Source organism: Pseudochaenichthys georgianus, chromosome 11 (assembly GCF_902827115.2).
Source record: "Pseudochaenichthys georgianus chromosome 11, fPseGeo1.2, whole genome shotgun sequence".
NCBI lineage: Eukaryota > Metazoa > Chordata > Actinopteri > Perciformes > Channichthyidae > Pseudochaenichthys > Pseudochaenichthys georgianus.
Window position 1 is genome coordinate 9,097,459 of NC_047513.1, and position 13,548 is coordinate 9,111,006.

Genomic DNA, 13,548 nt, shown 5'->3' on the forward strand with positions numbered 1-13,548 from the left:
AGCTTTTGGGATTGATAATTATCAACACAATGTTGTAGATCATCTGCTGAGACATTACAGGACAATCAATATGTATTTGAAAAACAGTGGAGTTAATGTGGGTAGATTACACATTAGGATACATTTAATTTAAGATTCAATAAGAGATGTTTTACAGTAGGGGTGGGCTGATCGCTCCCAAAATATCGATACTTCCGATATTACGTTACGTTTCAAAATATCGATACTAGAGCCAATAGGATCGATACTTTTATACTTCTTTTTTTCCTCTCCTCTACTCGTCAATTTCATCAAAAACTATGTGCAGAGTGCAGACGAACACAAGTACGCTCTTTTCTTCTCTCTCCAGCCTCCTCTCCTCGAGGCTCGCGCACGCGCAGCGCGCTCCCTGACTGAACGCCGATTATCAAACTGACTGACGGCAGGACAGCAGCAGCCAGCGACTCGCGAGTGCGACACACACACGCGCATGATGGCGTCACGTCATGGCGTGAGAGAAAGAGGAGCGTTGTGTGGAGCTATTTCACAACTGTCAAGGAACATTTAGCGAACTGTAATGTGTGCAAGAAGGCAGTTCGCTACTGTGGCCACTTTGTATTGTTATTTTTTCACGTTTGTACTTTAAATTTGCAAAAGTAAAACGTTTATTTGTATATATAAAAACTGTCCTGTCTTTAATCATGAAAATGAATTCAGATTTTTTTATTTTTGTAATCTTTAATACTCTTTTTATACATGCTTTAGGTGACATTAAACTGTTTTTTGCTCTTGTATATGTATCCCCTGTGGGACTAAAGGTATTCTCATTCTGATCGCAAAAACCAAGCCAATACTATGCTGCGTTCATTGAGCTACGTGGAAGTGGGGAAGGACAATGCTTGATTGCGGATACGTAATTTCCATAGACTGTAGATAATTTCACATTCTAGCGCAATTTATTGCCCGTTTATCTATACCTTTATTGTTGCCAACTACGATGCTCAACAGCTCGCTTAACGGAACTTTTACGTTGGTATCAGTTTTGCTTCCCACCAATCACGGGAGTATTGTGTATAGAAAGTATTGGGTTGTATTTATCGCACTACTTAACATCCCTGAAGGCAACATGACAGAGGGAGGCCTGTCACTGCCCCCCAAGCAACATTAACCAATCACAGCAGCATCTCTGGAGCGCCAACCAAAACAGTTTGATTTCAAATTCAAACCGCCCGGATACGGAGGATTGGGAACGTTGTTTCTGAAGTCAACTATAGTCAGGTAAATATTTGTATTACTTAAAGGTATTTATTTCGTTCAAATGCTTTTAAAGGGTGTTACAAAGCACTGCTCACAAACTTAAAAAAACAAGGTTCCTGGACTTTGACGTAGCCATTGTACTGTGTTATGCTCTTGCTAACAATAACAGCTAGTGCTAAATGTTGACCAGTGATACTGGATACTGGACGTTGGTTAATGATGTTTACATGGCTAACTATAATCCAGTCGAAACTCATTTAATATCTAATCGTTAGCTTACACTCTCTTAACGTTATATGACTCTTAAGTTTCAGCCGACAGTAACAGTTCTGAATCTAACGTAAACGCTGTAAACCATAAAGACAGAGTTAGCTTCTTGTACGTTAACTGTTAATAAATGCAGCATTTCCACTGCATGATACGGCATGGTTCTTAATCACGTTACTTAACTAAACCTGCTCTTTTTGGGGTAGCCAGCCATACGCAAAGTGTATAGTACCTGGTCATTTTGTATTCCTGGTACTGGGCTGATACAAGAAAACACTGCAGATCACTGATTTGTCTAAAAGAGTTCTCATTTGCACTACATGGGACATCCTGCATGAAAAGCCATGCTATGGCAATCACACATACACTATTTAATCAACATGGTTTGAAGAGTCTTAGGGAGTTTGGAAATGTAAGAATAATATTGGGTGTTGTTAGAACATGTCTGTTAAAACAAGGCTGATGCTTATGCTACTCAAATAATAGGAACACTGGGAATAAATTGCTCCTGAGTTAAATTAGTGTGGCAAAGAAGTGTTGATACTTGTTTTTTCTTTCTTTCTGTGATGGTCTCTTTTGTTCATAATTGACCTCCTTACCCTCTACAGAACATGTCACGCTTGCCAGTAATTTCAAAAAAGAGGGTCCTCGCGACCAGCTCCAGCAGCTCCGAGAATGGCCAAGACTTGGCACCGGCTCAGGTTTGTACGAAAAGCATCAAGTGTTTTTCTCATTGGTTTTACCAAATGTTATAGCTCATAAAAGCAGATTCGTTGCTCTTGCGTTATCCTGGTCGTGTTTTGTGTTTATAGAAAAAGACTCGCACGGACCCAGAGCGTGTCAAACCTTATGCAGCATCTACCGTCATCAGTACCAGGCGGCCTGCAGTTGCTGCAATCAAAGCACCTATTTGTAAGTTTCAAGATTAAACTTAGTTTTCACCAAGGTCAGAATGCACCGAGACTATGTGGGAACTAGATTGAGTCGATGTTGAGGAATTTCTTTGTGCCAAATATATTGAAACAAATTTTTTTATATATATATATATATATAGCTCTGTCCTATTATATCGAAATATAATCCTATCATTTCATCCCCCACACAGCTCGGCCAGTCAGACCAACGGGAGCTGCTACTGTGGCTGCCGCTCCTTCCAGAGGTGAGATGATTGCTTGGTAATGGAGCAAAGTGCATAGGCATACTCTTTTATGTCAGGGTTGCTGGCCTTCTTTTACAGAACTGTACTGGAGCAGGGATTGAGCATTCAAGTTTGAGGTTATGTCTGATATCAAATATTAGACGACATTTAAGAAGTTATATTGTTACTAACTTCAAATCAAGTTTTATTTATATAGCACATTTATAAACGATTTTTGGTCGAGCCAAAGTGCTGTACATATAATAAAAATAGCCTGCAAGAACGTTCAGAAGTGCTTTAAGCAAAGGGTGTTATTAAGTTAACAGATTCTGGTGTGAGATTAATTATTCTGACGTGATTTGTTATGCATTGTTCTCGTTCCATCAGGGGTCCTGAAACAATCTATTGCTTCAACAGCACCAAGGGGAAGCAACATTAAAGCAGCTGCTGCACCCACTGGCACAAAAGCAGGTGAGAGATCCCACCCAGATATCATCCACCATTTATTCTATTATTTACACCTCTGCTTTTCCTACCATGACATGTCAAGTTCCTATGGGATAGAGGTGAATGTTTAAAAAGCATGTTCTGTAGTGGGCTAGAATAAAATCTGGTGACTGTCACTCCTGTTGATGATTCGGTTGTGTATGCTTGCAGTCACAGGCGGGGCCGCAGGCACAAAGCGTCAAGGATGGGACCTGAAGGGCAAGGTCACCGATATGGAAAGTAAGCTGCGTAACTACCAGACCAAGGTCAAATCTGTCAGCCAGGATAATGAGGATTTGAAAAGCACGATGGTCAAAAGCCAAACAAGAGTGACTGATCTGGAGACAAGTGTGGCGGTGCAGAGGAGCCAGATCAGGTACAAGGACCACTGCAGTCAAATATTTTACTTTCATCATAATGTGGTTTATAATTTGTCTTCTTTTTACACGCCATTAAATGTCCTTCGCTTTCTGTGATTGTTTTTATTTCTTTAGGGAGTATGAGGAGGAGTTGCAGGTGCTGTCAGGAGTCCGGGAGGAGTTAGATAAAGTTTCCAGTGAGAAGAGTTCTATTGAAAAGCAGCTCTCCAACTTAGAGGAAAAATACAAGGTCATGGAGACTCTCCGGCAGAGCCAGGAGACGGAGCTGCACACTCTCAAGGTATAAGCTGGGTGCTATCATTGCATAAATATGACCTTTTGCAGGTGCCCTGTGAAGCTGACCATTGAGCGGCCCGACCAAGTAAGGAGGCAGAGGCAGAACGTCCAAATACAACCCGGTGTGGGCATTTATTCATCATTGTGGTACATGATACACAGCCATGACTGTTGAACGACATGTGAACACAGCAACCAGGATCTCACCCACACACACTAACAGGAAAACAGAACCTAAATACACACAGGATTAATCAAACCAACAAGACACAGGTGAGGGGGGAGGAGAAAACACAGGGGCACCAGGGGAACACAATCACCAGACGGGAGGGGGAGCACTTTTCAAACTAAAACAGGAAACAGAGACAGACAAACTAAAACATAGACAGATCGTGACAAATAGATGCATAAACTACATATATTCTATAACGCCCTGTCAAATTTAAGGCCAAACGTTCTAGATATAAGCATGCTTGCACTTAAAACATTTGGCTGCCAGTGCAGTAAGCAAATTTCACTTGATAAGATGTCTTAAAACAACTATCATTATAGCCAGTGTTGGGACTAACGCGCTATAAGTAACGCGTTACTGTAACGCCGTTATTTTTGGCAGTAACTAGTACTCTAACGCATTACTTTTTAAATTCAGTAACCGTTACTACATGGTGCGTTACTCCGTTACTTTTTTTATATAGTCAACAGCCAGGTGAACAGAGATGAGAACTGTACATGCGGAGACGGGCTGTGGGCGTGTTTGTGTTGTTTACTAACAAGACTATCATGGCGGCGGCGGAGCTCAAGTCTAGTTTCTCCACCTGGAGATATTCTCACTATTTCACTTTTGTCGAGCACAAAGAAAAGAACGTTTTAGTTAAATGTAAGTTGTGTCCTGGCGGGTCAAAGAGCCTATCTACTGCCCAAACCAGTCATTCAAATCTCTTAAAACATCTGCAAAAACAACATGCTGGGACGAAGCTAGTAGCTAAGACCACAGAGACTCAGCCGACGCCCCTGCACCTAAGCAACAGTGGCTGGATTTTAACCGAGGGACTGCTAGCCAGGGAAAAGTCGATAAAGCCATTGCACGGTATGTTGTAGAACACATGCAGGATATTGCTACAGTGGAGTCACCCGCTTTCAGGGAGCTAGTTAGCATGATAGCATGTCCGGGCGGCATATGGGACGGAAAACTTTTTCCAACTACCTGGAGAAAGAATATACAAAAATGTAAAGCCAGCTAATATCGATGCTATCCAGATTGCATATAATGCATGTCAAGTTGAACAACAGATTGTATTATTCTCCAATGCAATAACAGTACTGAAATGAAGGCTATAAGGGCATTAATATAATGGGAGCCCTTTTTTAAGTAACTAAAACATTACTTTTCACAGTAACGCATTACTTTTTGGTGTAAGTAATCAGTAAAGTAACTGAGTTACTTTTGAAATGAAGTAACTAGTAATGGTAACTAGTTACTGGTTTTCAGTAACTAGCACAACACTGATTATAGCACATACAATCTTGAAATAAGATTAAAAAGACTAATTTCAAGCAATCTAGTTAAGCCTATTTAATGCAAAAGAAGCCTATTATCACTCAAAACTAGGGTATTTTTAGCATCAAATTACGCTCTTCAACATATATACATCCTCATAGAACTGACAAACATTGGACACAGAATTCAAGTTCTCTACTTTTTTGTGAATTCTGCCCATTCAGCTATTGCTTTTTTGTATGAATGAGTAAGGTCACGCTCGTGAATACTGTCCTTCAGTACCTCAGTCTGGATGACGGATATGAGAGTAGCAACACATTTGGGGTAGGTGAGGTGGAAGGTGTAAAAACATTCCATCAGGATGAGTGGAGCCTCGTGCATCATTTCCCTAGGTAGGGTCATCAGTGGGATTTTGCCAACAGCCAGGAGGAGGTTAGTAGAGTCTAGGATGACTGGACTGGTGATGGGACGTATTGGGGTCCTTGGATGGCTGAGAGCAACAAAGTAGAACAAAATTAAACCTCTGGGCATATCAAGTTTTATTTCAGTTTAACTGATACTGACTCAGACTCACCTCAAGAACATGGAATAGTGCCTCACTTGCTGACCCAAGCTTTTTGGGTGGGGCAGTTGGGGAAGGAAACATAGAGGGAAGTGCCTTCATCAAAGCAATCGCTTGTCCAGCTGAAAAACAATATGGATACATGATCAAATCCATTGTGCTTGTTTTTGTTAGGCAATTTGACTTTGACATTAAGTGTTGTGTAACTGAAAAGTAAGCACAAAAGCAAAAAAATATTTCTGTGCCGAGCCCAAGGGAGTATAAGCTAATCATGGAAAAACTATGCTGTTGGGGAACGACAGTGTATGCGTGTATCCCTGAAGTGACATGAATCTTAATGTCACCTTGGGAAATTGTACATAAACTGGTGCTACTTTTTTTTTTTAAATTGGCCTGAATGAGACAGACAGAGAGCGTGGGATCACCAAAATCAAACGGTTCTCCTAGGGATATTGAATGTGCACAGCGAAATGAAAGAGTGAAATAAAAACGATTGCCGTTATTGGATCAGCAAACTGAAAGTTTGGCTGGATAGTGGGGGGGCAGCGGTCGGGGTGAATTTATAATATCTTTCACTGCAGGGGATATAAAAAGCACTTGTCAATTGCACAAGGGAAAGCAAAACAATAAGGGTCACCTGTATACATGACATAAGGTAGTAGTGTTTAAACCCTCTGGTGACTACTACTACCTTATAACTACCATTTTGCCATAATTCAGTCATCAAAAAGGAGATCCTGTCCTATCAAAATAAGCTAATACAATCACATCCCATGCGGCCATTAAATGGTCACCCCAACCTATAAAACATCAGTGTTATCTAATATCTATACATTATGCTTACATTTATCCAGACCCATTGGTGGCTTCAACGACTTGTTCCACACTCCAAAGAACAGCGCATTTTCGCAAAAGCTTTCCCATCTGGCTTTGATCTGGTCAGTGAAGTTCTTGTTGCCTGCCTCTAGAATTCGGCCCATCTCGTCCAAAACCTGAGTGTAAAAATCAATAGAACTTTGATACAGAGCAAACAGATGTTAGATGTCTAAATAATTAACAAGAGATTTACCTTTTAAGAGTGACACAGTTGTGTCATCAAATCTATCCATCTCACCATGAAGAAGCATTCTGTAATTTACAGGAAAAGACGGCCACTGTCATTTTAAAAGTCAACCCCAAAAAAAATCACATTAAAAAGGCATCATTACTAAATTGTAAAATTGCTGTGATTCACTATGAACTAGCTAGGTCGACGTTAGCTAGTCTACCACCACCCTTTAGCGTTTTTAACTAACTGCTAGCTTTTAACAGATACAATTACTGAATACCAAAAGAAAACGTATGATATTAACGTCGGCTAATTTTGTGTTCCTTACAGACAGTTTATTTATCTGAGAGTAGTTCATGTTAGCTAGCTTAATTTTTACATACCCCATTAGTGAGGTTAAGGTTAGCTAGCAGCACGTGCTTCGTAGTTAGCTAGCTAGCTAATTCAGCTAACAGTTAACCAATGAATGTACTACTACTTAATAAATTGAAAGCACTAATATTTTACATACGCCTATGGACTTTTATTCCTACGTTCAGTTACTAACGTTACCTTAACTGCACTTCTTGGTCGCCTCTCTGGTGAAGGTGAACTGAACAACGTGTTACATTCCGCTGGCGCTGCGGAGCTTGGCTTGTGGTGCGTCCAGGTGATCCTCGTGAAATAGGAAATTCCCCGTTTGCCATAATTTGGATACAAACAGCCATCCACTTGTAAACACTGAGGACTGATATATAAATAATATAGTACTGGCATTCGTTGTTTACATCTTTTAGTGGATATTGTCATTGATCCAGCATCTGGCAACAGCGGTAATTACAGTTTAAAAGTCTCAAAAATGCTACAACTACTGTCACAAACTAGATGAATGTGAAGTATTGTGTTAAAGGAGGATGGACGCGTAATTAAGGAGCACTATTGGAGTGACTTTGATGGTTATTGGACTCAGGATTAATTCATTTGGATTCCCGCTGTATGAAGAAATTAAAAGACGGCGCAAGTGGAAACAATTCACAAAGGGATTAAACTGTTTAAAACACATGCTCAAAGTAAGCCGGATTTGGCCGATGTGTTTATGTGGATTCAAAAGAGACCGATCTGATCGGAGCAACTGTGACAAATAATACAACTGAAACCGTCATGGACAATGATAATGTTTTTAAAATGCGCTTATCCAGCAAAGCCTGGTTTGGACACTTCTATCAAAGACAAAATTATACATTTTTGTATTTGTATGCCTTTAATAGGTAGCCTACTAACTTGAATTTGTATTCAAATGAATTAATCAATTATTTTGTATATTATATTGTAATGAAGAGACAAGGCTTTTAGTGACAATCATGTATTGAGTTACAATTCTATGTAAACAATTTTTTTTTATATTTGGCCTCAAATCATCTGAGGCCTGGCGATCTTTGGCGAGGGGCCAAGGCCCTCCAGGTTGGGAACCACTGCTCTACACAATAAGTTGTTCTATTATACAACTGGGCATTTAAAAACCTAAAGTTATAATCCATTCTAGAGGTTAGGATATTTTAAAAATCTAGAATAAAATGGCCAGATTTTGGTATAGAATTGAACTAAGCAGTTATTTCGTCTTTCCTTCCTCTCCAGATGAAGCTCTCCGTGCAGGACTCTACTCTGTCCCGCCTGCAGCTGACCCTCAGAGACGCAGAGGAAGAGGTCCGCTCTCTGGGAGAGACAGTGGTCCAGCAGAAGGGCGAGCTTCATGCTGGGGAGATGGAGCGCAGGCAGCTCCACAACTCCATCCAGGAGCTCAAGGCAAGTAACAATGTGGTGTACCAGCTGAACACAACCCAATGACAGCACACTGAAAGGCATTACAGTTCATGGCACGTTCGGCTGTTTACTATTTATACCTTTCTGCATTTATTTTTGTACTTTGTTGTGTTGTAAGCACTAAACATCCAAAGCATTCTAACAAACAGACAAATGTTACTTTTCTCTCTGACCAATGAGACTAATATGTCCCTCATGCTTTGCCTGCAGGGTAATATCAGGGTCTTTTGCCGAGTGCGCCCCCTGACGGGCGGAGGCCTCAGCCAGCACCTTCAGCTGCCAGCCACTGACAACAAGACCATAACTCTGGCTAAAACTCAGGAGGTGAGAATCTATGACATAAAGATATGTATGTTAGTTACTCAATATAAAGAGAAATCATTTGGAAAAAAAGTAAATGAAAAGTAGTAGTTATGGAGCTTGTGTTTATTTTGTCCTAGTTTACTACAGTTGTTAGTATCATGCAGAGTTTCTGTGATATATTTACTCTCTAACCAGCCAATAACAACTGTAATAATTATTTCTTCCCCTTTCTGCTTTTTAGTCTCACACAGGCAAAACTGCTGACACTCAGAAAAATTACAACTTCAGTTTTGACAGGGTGTTTGGACCCCAGGCTTCACAAAAGGAGGTACAAAAGAAATCACAATTTACAATATATAAAAGCAGTGTTCAAGTTATCATGAATAAATACCAGATGTGATTTAAAATACTAATATTGTGTGGTGTGGCGTTTGTTTGTCCATTTGTTGTCAGGTCTTTGAAGAGATCTCTCTGCTGGTGCAGTCTGCGTTAGATGGCTACAACGTCTGCTGCTTCGCTTATGGCCAGACAGGAAGTGGAAAGACGTTCACCATGGAGGGAGCCGAGTATGATGAGGCCAGAGGCGTCATTCCCAGAGCCGTGACACAAATCTTCAGAGCAGCAGAGAAACTCGGAGCACAGGGCTGGGAGGTGAGTGCGATGTCATGCGAATATATATTTCCTATTACATATGCCAATTAGTCTTAAAGTAAACAGTGTTTAGTTCAATCAAACCATTTTAAACACACGTTGAGAAATTAGGCTCAACATTAATTTGTTTGCTGATTTAGATTTTCAGTCATTATGGTGCAAGATTATCATTCAATTTGCTGCTGAGCAGGTAGTGTAGTCACTTGATATAGCTTCTTCTTCTCTGAGAAAAGTTGCCTGTGTTGATTCTCAAACTGCAACCAAAGCAGTTAAAGTTCAGTTTGTACAGTTTAACACTGTAACGCGGAGGCTTAACCAAACACTATTTATCCACCAGAGGCCTGTACTACGAAGCTGGATTTTCCTAACCTAAATGTTGTAATCATTCCTGTTTTATCTCAGTTCACCTTTACTGCTAGTTTTGTCGAAATCTACAATGAGACACTCCGGGACCTCCTCTATACCGGCAAAGCCAGCAAGAGGCCCGAGCACGAAATACGGAAGTCAATAAACAACGAGGTGACGATCACCAGCCTGACATATGAGAAGGTCACCAACGAGGATCAGGTACGCCAGGCAGTTATCTAAGTTCACTTGCAGGTTCAAATGAGAATGAAAAAAGTATGATCGGTATTTCAATGAACTGCTTGCACACCGTGTCATCCGTGCAAATGTTAATTAACGGAAAATGATCTCTATCATCCCCTCCTCCTGCCAGGTTCTCGGTCTGATCATGATGGCAAATCACAACCGCTCCACGGCCCAGACATCCCAGAATGACCGCTCCTCTCGTTCCCATTCAGTGTTCCAGCTGGATATCGAGGGAGCCAATGTTGGCAGGGACGTCAAGTGCAAGTGTGAGTATGAACCCACTCATTATGGCAATGTGTTTCACTTGTATACTTAAAACATCAAAACTGTAAATGAAAAACTGTTTCTGTTGTTTGGAGGTCTAAAATTGCTGTTGTTCATCTCGTTTTGAAAAATCGGATATTAATGTATATTACATTTTGTTAAATGTTTCTTCAATAAAAAATGTAATGTGTTTGATGATGTGTGTGCAGCCACTCTGTGTCTGGTGGACTTGGCTGGCAGTGAGCGCTTGCTGAAGAGCCAGTCTCAGGGCGAGCGCTTTAAGGAGATGACGGCCATCAACAGCTCCCTGTCCAACCTGGGCATCGTCATCACGGCTCTGGCCAACAAGGTCTGTATGCAGGACTTCAGAGAGGCTGCGGTTTATCTTATGAGTCCGTAAAGCCTTGGATTAAGGGTTTATTTAGACCAGGGGTCTCCAACCTTTCTTCATCTGAGAGCTACTTTGAAAAAAGGAAAGTGGCCAAGGGCTACTTTTCATCACATCGCTTACTTATTCACATAGCCCTCATCAGTTGAATTAAGCTATACTTTTATACACCTGTGAAATTGCAATACCTAAAGCTTATCACAAATCGTAACTTCACATCAAGGTCCAAGAAAACGAAAATGTCTCGCATATTATTATGGCCCACATAGTGAGTACATCACTGAGAAGGCACATAAGTGTCCTTAATCACCACCTGACAAGCATCGTATATGCACTTACGGTCAAATAAGTGCATTCGCTCTTTTGTACAGTCAGTGAGATGAATGGCACTGCATGGAGTCCACCATACAGGTGTATGCTGGAGTGCACTTAGGATCACTCGAATAGAGGCATTTAAATGTTCATCTGTCAGTCTTGTTCTGTATTTAGATTTCATGACATTCATGTCAGAAAAAGCTGCTTCACAAAGGTCTGTAGAACAGAACCAAATAAAGCAGTATGTTCAGTGCTGCTTGTTGATGTTCTTATCATTTTCTGGGTCTACAAGGCTCCAGCAATGTTGTGAGTTTTGCTGAGACTTAAGCTGAACATGATTTTGGAGATTTATAACCTCCATCTCCATCTGCACAGGATTAACACTGAACAGTTCAGCTATCTTTTTCATCTTCTTCGTCTTGACATGAAATTATAAACCATAATAAATCAACTGTATAGGTCTAGCCTCCCTATATCTGTGTGTGACATTGTTCCATCCTCAAAAACAAAAAACTAATGCTTCTGCAGTCTAGCTGCAGCTTCTAGCAACGGTCTTCTGTTAAAAAAAAGGATACTGAATGTCTTGAATGTGGCATCACACACTGTTACATTCAGATATGGCTGGTTAATGTCTTAATGCACAACTTCACTATATTAATGCTCTGATGTGTAACTCTAGATCAAATACATTTGTTTAGGGTATGTAAGAAATGTTCTGAGGAAACTGTTGTCTTATATGGTTTTGTCATCAGCATGTTCTCCAAGTTATTTGATAATTGAAAAATCAAGAAGCAACCTTACTACGCTATAATCGATAATCGAGCGGCGAGCTACTGAAAAGCTGCCCGATCGACGTGTTGGAGAGCCCTGATTTAGACCCTACATCTAAATTCTACCATTCAGTATCCATTCTTCCTGTGACATCCATTCATTCTGTCTGTGTTCCAGGACATTCACGTGCCATACAGGAACTCCAAGCTGACGTACCTCCTGCAGGGCTGCTTGGGAGGGAACAGCAAAACGTGGGTGTTTCAACAGAATACCTTCAAGTCCCCAGCCGTCTGTTTGGTTGTGTCACTCAAGCTCTAGGCAGTAGACTTCTCTCTGCTATCACTTGTCAACATTTAGAGGTGTTATCAAAATCATGAGCTAGCTTGGCTGAGCAGAATAAGTGACTTTATCATCTTTGGTAATGGTTTGCTGGTTTTAAAATCGGAGTTATTTTATTCTAACAATGTTTTTTGTCTTTTTCTCATCTCAGCTTGATGTTTGTGAACATTTCCCCAGAGCCGGACAGCTTTGGGGAAACGCTCAACTCGCTGAGGTTTGCCAGCAAGGTACGGGTCAGATGTGGCTGGTTAATGTCTTAATGCACAACTTCACTATATTAATGCTCTGATGTGTAACTCTAGATCAAATACATTTGTTTAGGGTATGTAAGAAATGTTCTGAGGAAACTATGTTGTCTTATATGGTTTTGTCATCAGCATGTTCTCCAAGTTGTTTGATAATTGTTTGTTAAAGATAAATGAAAATACAGTAGTTCTTGAATAGACCAGAATGTATCGGAGCTTTTTTTTCAATATTTTTGAAAGAAATGTTGTTTTAATAAAATTACTCTTGAAATTCATTTGTAACCATGAAAAGAAAAGGGAAACAAATGTGGAAATTAAAGTGAAGTTATTAAACGAGTAAATAAAAATGGGGATATTTTACGTGAAATAAGTCAATAAAAGTGACAAAGAGACAAAAATAAAAGCAAGTAAAGTATTGTAATATAAAGAGAGAAATGAACTGATTAAATGGGACAAATGTAAAAATCAAAAGGGATAAGAAAAGAGGATCAAATAAATACTTTATATATAAAAAGTATACAGGTAGTCTTTTCCAAATAAAAATGCTTTTAGTTATTCTATATGGAGTTTTTCATTTGGCTGTCATTACTTCACATGGAACACTTATTATGTTACATTATAGACGTTTTATAATTGTGTCATAACTGTGATTTTTGACATGTGATTTATTTTGTTGCATTCTCTCTCTTCGCAGGTGAACGACTGTGTAATCGGAACTGCAAGTGCCAACAAAAAATAGACCAAAACGCTTAAAGAAAAGAAAACAGTTATTTTCTTATATTTTAACCATTATGTTCCCAGAATGAAATGTTTATAATTGTTTTCTATGCTTACACATTTTTCACATGTGTACATACACATGTTTTTAGATGGTGATTTTTTTATGGACTTAAATAACCTATATTCTTTTTTCCCGTTTATATGTGGAGCTGCTCTTATAACTTGCACAAACAGTAATTAATAAATGTGTCAAACCAATACTGTCATTTT

General features: G+C 39.9%; 1 protein-coding gene and 1 long non-coding RNA gene across 2 annotated transcripts; one reads left to right on the plus strand and one right to left on the minus strand.

The window, feature by feature from the left end:
* Positions 1 to 1,181: 1,181 nt before the first annotated feature.
* On the plus strand, positions 1,182 to 13,536 carry kifc1 (kinesin family member C1). The gene is made up of 17 exons (XM_034093812.1): positions 1,182 to 1,257; positions 2,112 to 2,204; positions 2,316 to 2,415; positions 2,609 to 2,662; positions 3,029 to 3,112; positions 3,299 to 3,503; positions 3,622 to 3,787; positions 8,506 to 8,673; positions 8,902 to 9,015; positions 9,236 to 9,322; positions 9,448 to 9,645; positions 10,048 to 10,212; positions 10,364 to 10,502; positions 10,710 to 10,849; positions 12,152 to 12,225; positions 12,465 to 12,540; positions 13,253 to 13,536. The coding sequence occupies exons 2-17, from the start codon at positions 2,115 to 2,117 to the stop codon at positions 13,295 to 13,297; spliced, it is 1,905 nt and encodes a 634-aa protein (XP_033949703.1). The 5' UTR covers positions 1,182 to 1,257; positions 2,112 to 2,114; the 3' UTR covers positions 13,298 to 13,536.
* LOC117454687 (uncharacterized) lies at positions 5,866 to 7,479 on the minus strand. Its single transcript, XR_011644133.1, has 4 exons — positions 7,444 to 7,479; positions 6,913 to 6,971; positions 6,688 to 6,835; positions 5,866 to 5,965 (listed from the first exon to the last, which is right to left on the minus strand). It is a non-coding gene; the product is annotated as an uncharacterized lncRNA (long non-coding RNA).
* Positions 13,537 to 13,548: the final 12 nt, after the last annotated feature.

What these genes read in the sequence shown, in the direction of transcription:
- kifc1 (XM_034093812.1), top strand. Translation starts at nt 2,115, where the DNA reads ATGTCACGCTTGCCAGTAATTTCAAAAAAGAGGGTCCTCGCGACCAGC. An exon ending in TGCAATCAAAGCACCTATTT is followed by an intron (nt 2,416 to 2,608) that starts GTAAGTTTCAAG and finishes TCCCCCACACAG; the next exon opens with CTCGGCCAGTCAGACCAACG. An exon ending in AGGTCACCAACGAGGATCAG is followed by an intron (nt 10,213 to 10,363) that starts GTACGCCAGGCA and finishes TCCTCCTGCCAG; the next exon opens with GTTCTCGGTCTGATCATGAT.